The sequence below is a fragment of the Rattus rattus genome, chromosome 1 (genome assembly GCF_011064425.1).
Source record: "Rattus rattus isolate New Zealand chromosome 1, Rrattus_CSIRO_v1, whole genome shotgun sequence".
In the NCBI taxonomy this organism is placed as follows: domain Eukaryota; kingdom Metazoa; phylum Chordata; class Mammalia; order Rodentia; family Muridae; genus Rattus; species Rattus rattus.
This window is the reverse complement of record NC_046154.1, coordinates 208508814-208527225: the sequence shown is the minus strand read 5'-3', so window position 1 is coordinate 208527225 and position 18412 is coordinate 208508814. Positions and strand designations below refer to the sequence as shown.

Sequence of the window (18412 nt, the reverse complement as noted above, 5' to 3'; positions counted from 1 at the left end):
CAGAATAAATGTGTACAAATGTGTGTCTATCCTAAGATGAAATTTATCAAGTGTACTCAAAATGCTGTGACTTCCCCACGATAATCTTTCTGATTTCCTCCACAAACCCCACCCCCTTTGGGGCTGGGAAGACGGCTCAGTTGGTAACTGCCAGCCATGCACTAATTTCCCTTCTTGATACCACAGTAGACATCCTTAAACTAATGTATGTATAACAGTGCTGAAGAAGAGTTTTTGTTGCTATAGAATTGTTTGTCATTAGTGTCCACAGCAGGGGTTCCAGATTCTCCAGTAACAAGAACATACCACTTTTTGTGCATTCAAAAAGGAACTACTAAAGAAAGAAAAACAGTGCTCTAGGCTCTAGTCCCAACCCTAGGCACTCATGGCTGCAGGGGTTTCTAGGGTTGGCCTCTGGTTTGCTCACTCTACTGTTAATCAATGCTTGCAAGATAAAGGAGGGAGAAGTGGATGCTGAAGGAGGCAAAGAGTGAGGTAACTTTCTGGGTTTTCACTAATAAAGAGACCCCTATAAAGCTTCCATCCTGTCTGCTTGTTCTAGTCAGAGTGCTACTCAGGGCAGTGCTGCAGGGCCACACAGGCCTGTTTGTCCCATTCTCCTCAGGGACGGCCTTTCTCAGCTGGGCAGGCACTTCAGCATGTAGCCACAGAGTCAGTTGGGGATATTAAATGCTTAAGTTTGCAGTTAAAATTTTAAAAGTTAATTCTTTTTTTAAAGTTGACAGTCTAAGGGAAAGAAAAAACTTGGTTTTGTTTTGTTTTTGTTTTGTGTTGTTTGTTTGGTTGGTTTCATTTTGTTTTTTGCCTTACCTAGATTAAATTCAAACCAGGGTTCTTGAGGGAGATGTTCACAGGGAATGGTGGAATGGCGGTGCCTCCAGAAAAAAGGACTGGCATTGCTTCCTCAGTCAGCTAGCTGTATGCTGAGCTGACCCGTCATGTAAACTCACTGTATGTAAGTCGGTTCTGAACATTGCATTTGAGGAACACATTGGTATACATCATTACAAAGCTTCTGTAGGCTGAACCAAGGCCTGCAAGATTACAGGGCCCTAGTGTCGTGTGCTAAGAGTCAAATGAACACCTTGCCCAGGCTCCTAGAGAGTGTGGAGAAGAATCTCCATGGTGACTGTGCTCCCAGAGAGGGCAGAGGTGTTAAGTCTGCCCAAGTGGCTTCAAGAGCAAAGGAGACAATACCCCCAAGAGTTAGTTTGCCCCATGCCAAGATGACTGGGCACTGTGCTAATACCCCTACATCATGAAATACACACACTCCTGCCTCTTCTGTAGACAGACAGACAGACAGATGACTAGTAATCAGCAAAGCACTGGATCTACCCCCACTGTTCATAACCACCCTGTCAGAAAAGTGTCTCCTCCAGCCCCTCACAACCAAGACCTTAAGGGGATAGAAAGCTCTTGGCATGCCCCCTGCTAAGGAAAGGGGGCAGAATTCACATTTAATATGAAGTTGACATTCATAATTGCTCTAGACTTTTAATGAAGCCAGTGGGATGCACTTCACATTCATTAGGCATGTCAGAGAAATATGGCACTATACAGATGAAAATATTTATTAGAGAAATAAGCTTTTAAATTTATGTAATGGTCCCATAGAGATTTAGCTGCCTAGTCAGCTAGTTTCAGAACAATTTTAAACACATTGCATGAGTATGTGTGTGTTTGTGTATATGTGTGTATGTACATATGCACACGTGCACATATATTTACATTGTCATTCCTCAAAAGCCATCCTGTCTGTCTGTGTCTGTGTGTCTGCTGTCATAGTATCTTTCATTAGTCTGAGACTTGCCAATTTCGCTAGTCTGGCTGACTGCCTTGCTGGCTGGCTAGCCAGAGAGCCCCCAAGACCCTCATGTCTCAGCCTCTCAGTACCGGTGATAAGCACCAACCACCTCGCCAGTGCTTTACAAGAGCTTTGGGGCCTGAGCTTGTGTCCTTATGCTTGCAAGACAACACTTACCTACTGTATGTGTGCTCTCTCCAGCCGAAGCATACAGTTTGGTTTTTGTTTTGTTTTGAGTTTTTAAATTACATTCTTTCTTACTGGGGGTACACAAAGCCACCGTACATGTGTTACAGTCAGAAGACAACCCTCAGGAGTGAGGTCTCCTTCATACATGTGGGTCACGGGAATCAAACTGGAGTCACCAGGTCTCCACAGTAGGCGTGTCCACCTGCTGCTGAGCCCTCTCATCCACCTGCAGTGTTTTTCTGGTGTTGGTTGTGATCCTTCATAATAGATAGCTTTTGTTTTGATAAAATGTTTAGTCGAAAGACATAATCACTTACTTTGGCTATTCCTTATTTATATCTTTGTGTTTTAAACTATTAAAAATGTTAATCCAAGCTGGATAGCGTGTGCCTTTAGTCCCAGTGCTTGGGAGGCAGAGATGGGCGGATCTTGTGAGTTGGAGGGCAGCCTGGTCTACAAAGTGAGTTCCAGGACAGTGGGGCTCTGTTACGCAGAGAAACCCTATATGGGGGGGGGGAGTGTTAATCAAAATTGCTGGAATAAGGTATCATGCATAGCTATTTTTTAATCCATCCTTTATATATCAAAAGAATGTATTTACTGTTTGACTTTAGTTACTCAGTTTTCCTTGTACGGGACCTGGAATGTAAAGCTGTGTATTGTAAGAGCACAGTTGTACTTGAATCATTTTCCTGATTATTTTTAGCAGACAAAACACTTACTAGAAACTGAAAGGCATAAAAGGAAATGGTGTCAGCTGCCACTGAGGAGTGTGACTCAAATGCTGTCATCCCTTTCTTAAATGTGTGGCCAAGGTCTAACAAACAAAACGTGGATGCTTTCCCCAGTCTGTAATTCATCTGCTTCATCCAAGCTCCGCAGAGCACCGTGGCATCTAACGAAGTCCTGCCGTGTGTGAAGGGGAGGGTTCTTACTCTGAGATTCTTAGATCATATTTCCATTGGTAAAATATGGGATCTGTCTCAGAGGGCTGTGGACAGATGTATTTATTTCACTCAACAGCTGGCCAGGTGGAAAACATATACAGCCATTTCATTAGACCAGTCATGACTAAAGTACCTTAATTAAAGAAAATACTTTTCTAGATCCAACCTGGGGAAGGGTAAGGGTTTGGGTTTTGGTTTGGTTTGGGGTTTGGTTTTGTTTTTTTTTTTTTTTTTTTTAAAGAAATTTGGACCCCTGATAAATTTTAAGTAGAAAAATAAATTTTTTTTTTAAAAAAAAAAAAAACAAAAAACAAAAACAAAAAAACCAGCCTTTCCATGATGAGGCTGGAGAGATGTCTCACAGTGGTTAAGAGCCCTTGTTCCTCTTCTTGAAGACCCAGGTTCTGTTTCCAGCACTCATATCATTGCTCACAACCACCTGTAGCTCCACTTATAGGGAATTCCTTGTATTCTTCAGGCTTCCTCAGGTACCAAGCACACAGGTGATACATACGTACACATGCAGGCAAAATACCCATGTGCATAAAATAAAATTTAAATTCAAAATGCACTTTATATACTAAATGGATTTTCAAGGTGTTTTTTAAGTTCTTTAAAGACCCAAGAAAGAGCTCTTGGTCCAGCTCAGATTTATGGAGTGGGGTTGATGCCATGGACCACACATTCTCCTCTGGCTGTCACCCACTGAATCACCTGGCTCCTCAGAGCATCCTGGTCTGTAATCTAGGGTTGATAATATCTACACCCGCAGCAGTGATAGAGACTTAGCTCACAGGACTCCGAGTTGTCCAGCACGTCCATGTAAATGACCAGTAATTGGCCTTTCTCTCATTTCTTCCATTAGCATCCACAAGAACTGGCTTTTCTTTCTTTGGGAGTGAAAATCTAAGTGTCTTACATTTACTCCTGGATGGTCTCATATTAAATAGCCAAAAAAAGACAGAACATTCTGGCAATCCCAGAATATATGCAGCCATTCAGTCATCAAAGACAGGCACCCTTCAGAATATGGTGACTATTGCCTGTCTGAGGAAGAGGAGTCTCTAGCAGATTTGATCATGATGCAGTGTATAATACTGTGCCTTATGGGAGATTTATAGTAAGCAGTTCAGCTTTTCTTTTGTGTGTCACTTGCCTGAAAATAATCACTATCTTATTTTTGTATGTGCATATTTTTAAACGTGTAAACATGACATGAATTTTTGCATTGATGTGAAATTTCCTTTGTTCACAGTGCTAGAAAATAAATTATAAAAAAAGCACACTGTTTCAAATTCCTAATCTTAAAGTACCTCTTGCTGCACTTCTCTGTGTCCTTGCAGAGGCTTATGTCTAAGCTGATCAGTAGGCTCGCCTGTGCTCACAGCTTTTGGGAAAATGAGTATGACAGACTTTGTATACAGCATTTTTAAAGCCAAACCAGATTGTTTGTAAGTGCAGTAAGAATTTCAGATAAAATGAAATAGTAAGGGGAAAGCAGCATGCTGCTCCAGGCCACAAACAACTCAGGGCAGCCCAAGGCGTGCGTGGGTAAATCTTACAAAATGCAATAGGCAATTCTGCATTGACATTGCCATCAAAAATTATTGTTGTCAGGCATTCTGTTGGTAGTTCCTATCGCTGGAATTGCTAGCAGATGGGGAAGAGTCAGGATACAGTATTAGCAATGCATGATTTTTTAATTACAGGCCACTAATAATTTCTGTAGCATCTGTGGGATTCACTTAAACTGTTGCTAGGAAGAGTTTGTTTTCCAAGTAAACACAATAAACTTTGTACAGGATTTTCTTGATGGCCCATTTGACTAGACATGCTAGCATTTATTTATACTCAGGACTGTTTGCTTCACTGTAGTGTGTCTCGTTTATTCTGACATATTGATTATGCCAGCATCTTATGAACCATTAAGCTCAAAATGCTACCACACTTATACATTCTAACACTTTGTAAGTGAGCTGGTAAGATGGCCCTTGCCACCAAGCCTGACACCCTGAGTTCAGTCCCCAGGACAGGCTGGTGGAGGAAGAGAACCAGCGCCTGCAAGTTCTCTGACCTCATACACTCACACACACAAAATAAGTGAATGAACAAATATTTTAAATCACTTATATTCCTGTTTCCGTTGCTTCTTTTTAATTAAGCCTTTTAAGAAATATCTACAATATACAAAATACAAAATAATATGAAAAATATGGAAAAAATCGAAGGATTTTTCTCTCCTAGATGGTTAAAGATATAGAAAGTAATTCAGTCTTCTAACCTAAATATGACCTTTTAGATTGGACAGTAAAATAAATGGTGCAGCTTAAAGCTCCAGTTTTACTACCTGCACTTCCTGGTTAGCAGGATTTCTAGAATTGAGAAATAATCCTAATTGCTCGAAGCTTAAACAATCAAACCTATCAATCAGGAGATTGACTTAACCCTATTTTTTACTGTTTGTGCTGTCTTGTGTGTGGGGAGCACTGGTTTGCATTCAGTACTGGGGTCTTCTTTCCTTAGAGACTGAGAAGTATAATGCTTTGGATTCAGATGGGCAGACTCCTCTCTGGCATGAAATGTGGTAAACTGGGGCTGTCATCACATAAGACATATGACAAATTACTCTTTTTCAGAGGGAATGGTGGCTTCTATTGAAAAGTACTTTTGACATTTTATTTAATTTATGAGCAAATATCTATGTGCCCATTTGTCTGTTATTGTCAAGAGGCTTGGACTTTTCTTGAAAGTATCATTTAAAACAAAAACAGAAACAAATTAGCCAGCTAACCTAAGCCTAAGAAAAGGACAGCTGTGGGTGCCTGAGCCTCTCTGGTTATGCATTTCACATGCCCTGTGCAAGGCTCTCCTCTGGTACCTTTCCTGTTGAGTGTCCCACTGAGGGTCTCACGTGGCTTGGAGACCCTGGGGATTTCTCAATAGCAGTGACATCAGAGCTCTTCTTCTACTACTTCTGCTACTTGGAAACATAACCAAAATGTCCAGTGAAATTTCATGTCAGATACTTAAGTTACACTTGTGGGCTGCAAGTGTTTGGCCTTTTGATGGAAGCAGGTTTCCACTCTCTCCTGCCTTCTCTTTGTCCCCCATTATAAAACCACCGAAGAAAATCTGTTAGATTTTAATTGAAAAACACAAAATGTTATTTTAAATGTTTGAGGTCTAATAGGTCAGAAATGCATACCTCGAGCCTGTGCCAAGTAATCCCCTCTCCAAAATTAAATGGTCACAACCGGCGTGTGGGCTCTTGTTTCTATCCAGGCCAGACAGGAGAAAGGTCCTGTTCCTGAACTCACTTCAGGAGAAAGAAGCATGCTGGGGGAACAGACAGAGAGCGGGAGGGAAGAGTAGAAAGATAAATTTGGAATTTTCTCCCACAGACTTAGCAGAACAGCAGTTGAGTGCCAGTCACCAATATGTGAAACGGGAGGGCTGCACGCTGCAGTGGTGCAGAGGCTCCTCTGTATTACCCAGGATGTAACTCTGAGCAAACCACTCTATTTCCTCTGCTCAAATGAGTCACACTAGATCCCTGAGGTCCCTGCTTGTACTGATGGCATCTGTGAAAATCGTACGTATAACTTTGTGCTTAAACAAATGGCTTTGGCATAAATAGTAACTTTTAACATATCCACATACCAAAATTTGTTTCTCCAAGGTCCGTATAGTTTAACTGAACTGATTTTATAGTATGTCTTGCTCCTGATTGATTAGTTCATAGGTGATGAGCTGTTAGGAGTCAGGGTTTGTTAGAGAAGGAGGCCACAGGACGCATGTTTTTGAAGGGTCTGCCTTGGCTCTGGTCTCTTCCACCTCTGCTTTCTGTCCACAGTGAGGAGAGCGCCTTCCGCCACAGTTTCTTCCCATCATACTATTCTGCATCACCACAGGTTCAAACATACAACCCAGCTGCCACAAATCGCAGCTTCCGAACACATGAACCCAGTGGCCGGAGCTGCAGACTCTGAACACATGAGCCAGAATACTTGTGTGCTCCCTTGAGTTCCCCTACTCTGGTGTCTGTCACCCACTGTGGCAGCAAGCTGAATGACAAGGCCTCTGACTACAAATACCAGGGCGTGGGCATTCTTTGTGTTATACACAGCATAGATCATGTGATCAGGAGAGAACTCTTTTTCCTGTATAATCTTCCTCTATTGTAGGCTTAAGTTGGAGCTGAAATAAGGGTGATTCCCTAAGTCTTTCTTTACCTTAGATCTCCCTCTAACTGTCCTCTTGCCCTGGGCCTCTACCCTCTTGTCCACAGTCTGCTGATGGAGCCTGATGTCAGCTCCTCCTAACTTCCCTTTCCCTCCATGACAAACTATTTTCTGTACTTGCCATTTAAGAAAATGTTTCAAATGTCATACATGATCATTTACTGGATAACACTTCTTTTTTTTATTAGATATAGTTCTTACATTTCAAATGTTATTCCCTTTCTGGGTTTCCTGTCCATAAGCCTCCATTCCCTCCCCTTCCCCATACGGGTGTTCCCTCCCCATCCACCTCCTTTACCCGCCCCTGACATTCCCCTGCATTGGGGGTCCATCCTTGGCAGGACCAAGGGCTTCCCCTTCCACTGGTGCCCCAACAAGGCTATTCTCTGCTACACATGCAGTTGGAGCCCTGGGTCAGTCCAGTCTTTGGGTAGTGGTTTAGTCCCTGGGAGCTCTGGTTGGTTGGCATTGCTGTTCTTATGGGGTTGCAAGTCCTTCAGCTCTTTGAATCCTTCCTCTAATTCCCATAAAGGGCGTCCTGTTCTCAGTTCAGTAGTTTACTGCTAGCACTGACCTCTTTATTTGACATGCTCTGGATGTGTCTCTCAGGGGAGATCTATATCCAGTCCCTTTCAGCATGTACTTTTTAGCTTCATCAATCTTATCTGGTTTTGGTGGCTGTATATGTATGGGCCACATGTGGGGCAGTCTCTGCTCTAAACTTTCCTTCCATATCCCCTCCTATGGATATTTTTGTTCCCCCTTTTAAGAAGGAGTGGAAGCATCTGCATTTTCATCCTTCTTCTTGAGCTTCCTGTGGTCTGTGGATTGCATCTTGGGTAATTCGAGCATTTGGGCTAATATCCACTTATCAATGAGTACATACCAAGTGTGTTTTTCTGTGATTGGGTTACCTCACTCAGGATGATATTTTCTAGTTCATTCCATTTGCGTATGAATTTCATGAAGGCATTGATTTTGATAGCTGAATAATATTCCATTGTGCAGATGTACCACATTTTCTGTATCCATTCCTCTGTTGAAGGACATCTGGGTTCTTTCCAGCTTCTGGCTATTATAAATAAGGCTGCTATGAACATAGTGGAGCACGTGTCTTTTTTTATATGTTGGGGCATCTTTTTGGGTATATGCCCAAGAGAGGTATAGCTGGATCCTCAGGCAGTTCAATGTCCAATTTTCTGAGGAACCTCCAGACTGATTTCCAGAATGGTTGTACCAGTCTGCAATCCCACCAACAATGGAGGAAGGAGTGTTCCTCTTTCTCCACATCCTCGCCAGCATTTGCTGTCACCTGAGTTTTTGATCTTAGCCATTCTCACTGGTGTGAGGTGAAATCTCAGGGTTGTTTTGATTTGCATTTCCCTTATGACTAAAGATGTTGAACATTTCTTTAGGTGTTTCTCAGCCATTCGGCATTCCTCAGCTGTGAATTCTTAGCTTAGCTCTGAACCCCATTTTTTAATAGGGTTATTTGTCTCCCTGCGGTCTAACTTCTTGAGTTCTTTGTATATTTTGGATATAAGCCCTCTATCAGTTGAAGGATTGGTGAAGATCTTTTCCCAATCTGTTGGTTGCCTTTTTGTCCTAACAACAGTGTCCTTTGCCTTACAGAAGCTTTGCAGTTTTATGAGATCCCATTTGTCGATTCTTGATCTTAAGAGCATAAGCCATTGGTGTTTTGTTCAGGAAATTTTTTCCAGTGCCCATGTATTCCAGATTCTTCCCCACTTTTTCTTCTATTAGTTTGAGTGTATTTGGTTTAATGTGGAGGTCCTTGATCCACTTGGACTTAAGCTTTGTACAGGGTGATAAGAATGGATCGATCTGCATTCTTCTACATGCTGACCTGCAGTTGAACCAGTACCATTTGCTGAAAATGCTATCTTTTTTCCACTGGATGGTTTTAGCTCCTTTGTCAAAAATCAAGTGACCATAGGTGTGTGGGTTCATTTCTGGGTCTTCAGTTCTGTTCCACTGATCAACCTGCCTGTCTCTATACCAATACCATACAGTTTTTATCACTATTGTTCTGTAATACAGCTTGAAGTCAGGGATGGTGATTCCCCCAGAAGTTCTTTTATGGTTGAGAATAGTTTTAGCTATCCTGGTTTTTTTGTTATTACAAATGAATTTGCAAATTGCTCTTTCTATCTCTATAAAGAATTGAGTAGGAATTTTGATGTGGATTGCATTGAATCTGTAGATTGCTTTTTTGCAAAATGGCCATCTTTACTATATTAATCCTGCCAATCCATGAGCATGGGAGATTTTTCCATCTTCTGAGGTCTTCTTCAATTTCTTTCTTCAGAGACTTGAAGTTCTTGTCATACAGGTCTTTCACTTGCTTGGTTAGAGTCACACAGATATTTTATATTATTTGGGACTGTTATGAAGGGTGTCATTTCCCTAATTTCTTTCTTAGCCTGTTTATCCTTTGAGTAGAGGAAGGCTACTGATTTGTTTAATTTGATAAACAACTTTGCTGAAGTTGTTTATCAGGTTTAGTAATTCTCTGGTTGAACTTTTGGGGTCACTTAAGTATATTATCATATCATCTGCAAATAGTGATATTTTGACTTCTTCACTTCCAATTTGTATCCCTTTGACCCCGGATAACATTTCTTATCATGGAAAATCTGTAGTAACACACTTAAGAGCCTTAGCCATCTCCATTTGCCCTCCCCTCCCCTCTGGTCTCTCTTCTGTCCTCCTTTCTTCTTGGCTCTCAGCAGCCTGCTAGGCCTCCAGAGGTGACACACACTTGTGTTCCATGTGCATCCTGTGCATCCTGCTGCTTGCACTGTTACTCTGTTTCTACTCTACACCCCGGTGAGCTCTGTGTGTTCCTTCCTTGGCAGCCGGATTGCATACTTGTGAGAAGTGTTTTATTTATTTCCTTGTCTATAGTGCTTGGTCCATAGGAAATCTGAATAAATATTTTAATAAAGGATTTCTCTGAAGTTCCCTGGCAGCCTCACCTGAGGACGTAGTTAACTATAAATTATGCAGAAGTCATTTTATGTAATCCCAGCCTTACACAACTCCAGTCCAAAAACCAAACTTAAAAGGAAAAAAACAATCAGGACGAACCTTCCCCACGCTTGCCCTGTCTTCCTGACTCTACACCAGGCTTTCATCGACAGCCTGCTCCTCGTGACCAGCTTTGTAAGGTCATTAATAATGTCCCTAGTACTCAGTAGATTTGGAGACCTGATACAGACATAGAAGAATATGATCCTGTGACATCAAAAAAGGAGTGACAGGTTCCTTTCAAAGGAAGGTTTCTAAAGGAGAAGATTCTTATGTAGCCCAGATAAATGTTATATATATTTTATATGTTAATAATGACGCTATCAAGGAAAGATTCTTTTGGGCTCTGTGTCTTTACTAGAGAAGTTAGATTTTCTGTACAATACCCTATGAGGGTTTCCTGTTCCAAGTGAGACAAACTAAAGACGAGTTAAGCACCTTGTTAGGTTTACAGTGCAGCACCTGCACAGAGCTCCCTAAGAGTGCCAGAGACGGCTCACCAGTGCCGCAAGCCCGTTCCTTACACATGTTCTACACTGAAAACTTAAACGTCTGTTGAGATTGTCTGCCCCAGAATCCAAGCCATTGCTGTTGTTTATCATTTACTTACTACTGGCGCCTGCCCCAGGGAAGGAAGGATGAGAAGCCACAGGAGTGTCCCAGTGAGACTTCAAAGTCCTGTCTGCTGTTTGCTTTCGTGCTGGGCTGCTGCCCTGGTCTTGGGTGACCAAGCCTGCCAAGCCCTATGCTCTTACTCCTGCCCACTTGTATGCCATGGGTTCCAGGTGTGAGTAGGGTGGGTTCTAGACGTGTTAAGTCCATAAAGGTAAAAAAGTTAGACTGTCTAGAATAGGGTCATGAAACTCAGATACAGCTTGATTAGAAAACACTTTCTGGAGTCAAATACCAATTCTATTGTTTAAATTGTATGGTGTAGAACTTTAAAGATGGGAAAGATTAATGTATGCTGAACTAGAAACGATGTCTTACGAGCACTGAAGTGGGGCTGGAGAGCTGGCTGAGCAGTAGGCACACTTGCTGCTCTTGCAGAGGACTTGACCTACCTGAGGAGACTCCCCTGGAACTCAGGTACACACAGTCAACAGACAGATGCATAATTTAAAATAATAGCGATATGGCGTAGAACACTAACATAGGATTGGACTCCGTAGATGCTCCATGGCACATCTTCTCCAGAAATGTGGCCCCATGTCTGAGCTCTTGAGACCAATGTCACATACCTGTATCCAGCAGAGGGCTCTAATTGTCCTCCTTCTTATCTCTGAGGGGCTTAAAACGGAACTGAGCAGGGAACAAATGTATGCTTGACACGCAGCTTTTAAATTAGTGGAGAAACAATAGTCTACTGTGAACTGTAGCCAAATGTAAGTTGGGCATAGTTAAAAGCACCATCCACAGGTACTTAGGAGACCCATGAGGCAGAAGGATCTTGAGCTTGAGGCTAGCCAGGCTGGAGCTGTACAGAAAGATGCTTCCTCTAAAAAAAAATAAAATTAATAAAACAAGGAGGGTGCTTTGTGCCGGGCAGTGAAGCACAGCAGGTCTAGGTACACACAGCCAGCGCCAGTGTTCACATTGAGCTGAATGCCCTCTGGCCACATCGTTTGGAACTTTGTCTTGTGCCTCATTCTCAGTGTCCTCAGAACCTTGTTTTGTTTTTTTGTTTTTAGGGGTTTTTGGAGGAGGGGGTGTCTGTTTTGTTTCCTTTTTGTTTTGTTTTCTGGCTGAGAGTGAATTTGGTTTTTGGGAAGCAGGAGTTACTTGGGCCAGGTATGCTGAGTAAAGCGGAGAATCCGTGAGAAACGCCATTCAGCCCTACTATTCTGGGTGACTTACGCAGTCAGAGTACTTTCCAGCTTTGACTCATGAAATAACCAACTGGACAGTTGCCGTCTTTAAAAACCCAGCTTCCTGTTTTGTCGTTAGTCTTTCTGCTCTCACATAATGGTTTTATCCAGAATAATGGCTCCCTGAAGTTCAAACCTGCTTCGTCCGACTCTTGGGGATGGCAGCTGCCTGACCTCACTCTCTGCATCCCAGCACACACCTTCTCTGAGACCTTGGACCAGTCTAATCCAGTCCATTCTCCTGGGGGCGTCTCTGTGCCTCTTGTGCTTTGAGTTAATGGTGGAGCGACTCTCTGGGGCAGATCCGTTCTGAAAAGCAATATATGTTATCCTACGAAACGCATGGGGATACTGTGGGAACTCCTCAGGCACTGTCCCATTGCCACTGTGCTGGCCTGGGTCCCATCTGTCCTTCAGTCTTTGCTGTCTGTCCTTCGATCCTCACCCTTCCTCACATCTCCAGGCTTCTTAGGGGCAGTGAAGCAGGTCTTCCTAACTTACCCATCAAGGTAAGGACGACATGATAGTAGCAGTCTGTGATGCAGTGTTTGACAGGGCTTTTTCCCCTCTTTGTTAAAAGCTACCTACTTTCCACTATTACTATAATAAGGAAAGGCAGGGTTTCAGGGTTTTACATTCTGCATTTAGGAGTTGGTGAGTACATGCACGCCACGGCACCTATGTGGGAGTCAGAGAACAACGAAGAAGTTGGTTTTCTCCATTCCAGGAATTGAACTCACACCATCAGGCTTGACAGCAAGAGCCCTTACCCACTTCAGGGTCCAGTAGGGTTTATTTTAAATGTTGATAGGGTGGAAGCTGACTGTGTGAGTGTGTGGGACGGAGCCCAGGGTGCCATGGATCCTTTTATGTAACAACACATCTTATCCCCTTGTATAGATACCAGGATCCTCTTTCCTGGTGTTATTATGTCAAGCAGTAAGGAATGTGCTGTTGTCCCCTAAAACCAATGTAATCACTAACTTATCTGGTAAACATTACATAGACATTTTATTCTCAGATTGGCCACACCCAGAACAGAGCTTACCCATTGCAGTTGGAATCAGCTGTGGGTTTCCTTTGAACCATAAAATTATTTTATCAAATCACTCAGGGTAAAAAATCCTAATGTAGGGGCTAGAGAGATGGCTTAGCAGTTAAAAGCACTATTTGTTTTTCCCAGAGACCCAGAGTTCAATTCCCAACAACCATACAGTGGCTCACAACCATTTGTAATGAGATCTGATGCCCTTTTCTGATATGTAGCTAACATATAGATAGAGAACTCATATACATAAAATAAATAAATAAATCATTAAAAATGCTAATGTAACTTTCTGTTTAAGAGGTGAAGTTTTAGGTATTTGTATTGAGTCTGGTCCAGTTCTTGGTCTGTTGGCATTGGGTTTTTGCTCATGGTAGAGCTGGCCAGGCACAGAAAGTAGAAAGCTATCTGCAAAGCACCACCTGCAGAGCATCACCTGCAGAGCACCACCTGCAGAGCACCACCTGCAGAGCATCACCTGCAGAGCACCACCTGCAGAGCATCACCTGCAGAGCAGAGCATCACCTGCAGAGCATCACCTGCAGAGCATCACCTGCAGAGAGCAGAGAGCATCACCTGCAGAAGACCACCTGCAGAACATCACTCAGGCTGCTATTGACAGTGGCACATTTGTCTCTGGGCCTTTTCAAACAGGCTTCTAATCTTACTTTTCTATCATGCAGTCTTCTTCTCTGACAGTGCAGGCACTGATCACTTGGCTGTGAATTACTTGAGGTGTGGCTTTTTCAGGGAAAGAATTTTTGCTTTAATTGTTGACATGCTTTAAAGATGGTGTAAAAAAATTTCTGAAATACTCTAAAACTCAGTATGCTTCACAATATTCTGGATGATTTTACAATGTTAATTTCTTTTTTTTTCTACATTAGTTAAAAAATCTAAGTTTAGAAGAACTACAGATGCGGCTAAAAGCACTGGACCCCATGATGGAACGAGAAATAGAAGAACTGCATCAAAGATACAGTGCGAAAAGACAGCCCATCCTGGATGCCATGGATGCCAAAAAGAGGAGGCAGCAGAATTTCTGACCAGATCCCTTCTGTCTCTGTGTGACCAGAGACCAAGCAACACAGGAATTGAAGGAACTGTAATACTTTTTAATCCCTAAAATGTATACTCTACAATTTTTTTTAGAAGTCAAAAATGATGGTACACACCTAGATAAATTTCCCAAAAGCAAACTTTGCAGTTGTGTCCTCGCTGACGTCGGTTTAAAAGGATGAGAACAATACACATGCGCACCTCTCTCTCTGCCAGCCGTTACCTGCAACAGAACCAACCTGCGATTGAAGCCGCCTGTGGAGCCGGAGTCCAGCGCCATTGCTTAGGGCTCACAGCACTGCAGGGCTTGTGTTGCCCTGATCTTCCTTCCTGTGGAGAAGCCTATTTATTGACCCCCTAGGTAGACTTATTTATTTATGCAGCTTTTTTTTTTTTTTTTTGGTTTTTCTAAAGAAAAGATCAGGATAGTTTTGGTGAATGTCCAGACACAAAGCAGATTGTAACACACAACCAAATTGTACACTAAGCAGGGAGCTATGGGTGTATTCCTTTATCTCCAATAAAAATAAAGCCATAATGTCCACATGGACCAGACAATTTTATAAGTGTTAATTCTTGATTTTGATATTGGTACAAATAAAATATATATACATAGGTCAAAAAGAGTTATACAGTGTAAAACCAAAGAAATCAATGAATTTTTGCACCAAAAAAGTGTGGGAAATATTTTTTAAGACATGAAACCCGAGAAGACGGTGCAGTCGTTAATGTGTCCTTTATTGGTCTGTAGTAACTTCAAGTTCATTCTATGGGACATGCTTCTGTCACAGGGCTTTTGTTGACTTCATTCATCTCCTGGGAATTGGTAAGCATCATGTATCTGACAATAAAGCAGTAATATGTTTATACTAAAACTGTGTGTCCTTAGGGCCTAAAAAATGAAAGCATTAGAAAAAGGCTCCTTTCTGAGAAGCATTAGCATTTGTGTAATTGACCTGGGACCAGTCATTTCCTGCACTACACATGGCCATTTTGATATCGTGTTCTTTTATGTGTTAATTACTATGTGTGCATCACAAAGACAAATAAATTCCACTGTGCCACCCAGAACTTGTTGTTGTTGTTGTTGTTGTTGTTGAGCTGTCATTAGTGGTGATGCTGAAACCTCAGTGACTTTATGGAGTCCACTGGTCCTTGCCACAGTGGAAGGAGCCTTGACAAGTGTCACACTCACTTCAAACAGCAGCAACTGAACGGAGCACAAGAGTTGTTCCAGGGTCAGGAGAGCCTGGCTTCCTTTGAGGCTGAAGTTCACTACAGGCAGATTAGCTACTGAAAGTGTCCACCATTTTAAAACAGCACTGTTCCCACAATCATGCCTTGAGGTGACGTTGGTTTTGTTCTGCTGGATCCTTATGAGAAGCATATTGTATGATTATATATAAATTATAAGGCTGAAAATAAACAAGATGACTCAACACTAACCACTTACTCCATGCATCCCAATGTGTTTCCCTGGATCCCACACACTGTCATCAGAGGAGTCCACTTTCTGAGGTAAGACAGCTCCTCAGCTCATACCACCAGGTGTTCTTTCTTAATAGTCTTTCTTGTCACCAGACTAACACTTGGTGGAACCCAAGCAAAAACACTTACTGGAAATGGACAAAAACTTAACAAAGGTAATTTCTGCCCACCTGACTCAACAAGGTTCTTAGCCACTTGTACTTCCTGTGGTACGTGGGGCAGGACAAGGGCGTTCATGTCCTCATTACTTGTGAATACTATATACCCTATTATTATAAAAACATCTAGACATACACAAATATTTTAGGGGAATTAGGAGCAATGAGTATTTTACTTTAGAGCTGTGTTAAATGAGTCGAAACATTCTAACAATCTGTCTTCCCCCTCCCTAAGCCTATCTTCCCTCCCCCACCCAAAAAAAAAAAAGTTGAAGGATGATCATGAAAGAAACCTTTGTGTCTTTAAGTTTAGCCTAATGTATCATGGCACCCAGGAAAAGGAATTTTCTAGCTATTTCTGAATTTAAGATGAAAGTTTTTATTTAACCCTCCCTACTTAGAACTTTCCAGAAATAAGAAAGCATACTGTCCCACACCTACCCACCCTTTACCAGATTCCGTGCTATGAGGGTAATGGAGGGTAATGAGTCAAGGCTTTAGCTTGTGGAAACCCAGCCCTGTCCTATAAGGAGAGAGCGTTTTGTGTTTGGTTTAATGAACTTACTGCCATCACAGTGTGCTATCATACCTTATTCTAACATAAACAGTTCTGTGTTCAAAATGTGGGCTGCAACTTTAGTCCATATAAACTGGAGAGAAAATAGTCTTAAATGGGTTTCAGGAGATGACACCTGTACTTCAGGACCTTGACACTGTGCTGAGCAATGTTACCCATGTGCCTTTTATATCTGTCATTTACTGAATGACGCCCCTAGGGTTTGAAGCCATGCTCTGCTGTAGGACCTGACCAGTCCCACGTCTGGGAGGTCCCACTCATGAAAACACGGGGATGGAGAGCAGTGCAATAAGCAAGAGGTTTAATGATCCAGTGCACTGGGGTGACCCTGTACTCGGGACAGAGGCGACCATGAAGAACAAAGGTCCACGCCCTTTATACTGTTTCAGGGTGTAGGCTTTAGGTAACAGCATGAGTTGGTTATTTCTCGTTGGTGGGGCCTATTACCTTTTGAATTCATTGGTGGCCACCTCTTGTCCTTTGAAATCATTGGACGCCCTTGGTGGGGAAAATCTTGGGCACACAAAGTGGGTGGCAAAGGATCCCACCCCTACTGCAGTTAGCTCATTCATGAGGATGGGGGACTGCTAAAGGTGGTTAGCTCATTTCCTGGAACAGGGTGTTAGCCTAAATTCTACCTGCCTAAGGCAGCCTTTGTCCTTAAGTTTGAATCTTACACAACTCACTGCCAGGTATGCTGCTTCTCCAGCAAAACTTACATAATATATCAGCAGGATGGTTTTACCTTCAGGAAATCTCAAATTCTGACATGTTTACATTCAATAGAAATGCTATTTTTGTTTCCTATTTTAATGTTAAAGACTAATGAATAAATTCTAAAACTGCTACTCTAAACAGAATTAACTAATTGGAATATTGCGGTGTTACTGTTCAGCACAGGCACTTGATTAGAGATCTCATCCGAATACTATTTTGTCAGGGAAGCTTGTTTGGCACAGGAGACGAGGAATTGGATCTAATGAGTATTGCTTTTGATATGATGAAGCCTGGACCCATGGAACTTTTATGTATTTTAACTGGGGACTCTGATGTATCTAAGGGGTGACTTGCACCCAGGACTGACTTCACTTCTCCCTTTTCTGTGTCTATACAAAACACTTGACTTCAGCCACCTCCTTCCCGATTACTTTCTTCATCACAAAGACTGGAAAAGGAAAGCCACAGGACTTGTTTCTTTCCATCAGCCTTTAAAAGACAATCCTAAGTTTGTTTTTCTCTCACATTGGACCTTATCACAACTACTCTCTCTGCTGACAGAACATTGACCAACAAGTTGAGAGAACTTGACCTAGTATTGAGACCCACAGCATGGCTCAGCTGATATCTATGACCTCATCTTTCATTAATGCTTTACCTGTTACCATAATTACTTCCTTTACCTTCATTTTGGGTTGTAAAGTTTTTCAAAGCAGAGGTGTTTATTGATCTATTTCCCTGTGGTGCTTGCCACTGTACTGAATATAGAGTACTGGGTATTAGATAGTAATGGGTTTTATTTTATACAGTATTCATTGTTTATAGGTTGTCTCTAGAGTAACCATAATGTCAGCCTTGTTTGAGCTCTATTAAGATGTGTCCTTTTGATGTATTAGCTCAGGACTTCACAACAAAATGCATACTCCGTCTACTGAAAAAGAAAAGGAGACTGAAAGAAGCTTAGAGACATCAAATGAAGTCACGGCTGGTTAACGCAAGCTGGTTAATGCTCAAAGCTTCCGTGGGCCATCACCGGAGTGCTTTCTCAGTAGACCACAGTGTGTAATAAACACAAGATGCCCACCTGGTGATGAACTCAGAGTATAAAACTTAATATAGGTGTGAGCTGATTCTTAGCTTTTTTTTTTTTTCCTTTCAATGGAACCTACATTTTCTGAAATGGCATCCTTCCATATGGGGGAGGAGCTTGTGGGTACCAAGCTTCCTTCCATGATGTGTTACAC

General features: G+C 42.1%; 1 protein-coding gene across 1 annotated transcript in view; it reads left to right on the top strand.

Annotated features, from left to right (window-relative positions):
• Stk3 (serine/threonine kinase 3) overlaps positions 1–15299 on the top strand; it is a 235904-nt gene extending 220605 nt beyond the window's left edge. Inside the window, 1 exon segment of the mRNA XM_032914403.1 lies at positions 14057–15299. Within this exon segment, the coding sequence (XP_032770294.1) occupies positions 14057–14215 (159 nt within the window). The 3' untranslated portion in view covers positions 14216–15299.
• Positions 15300–18412: the final 3113 nt, after the last annotated feature.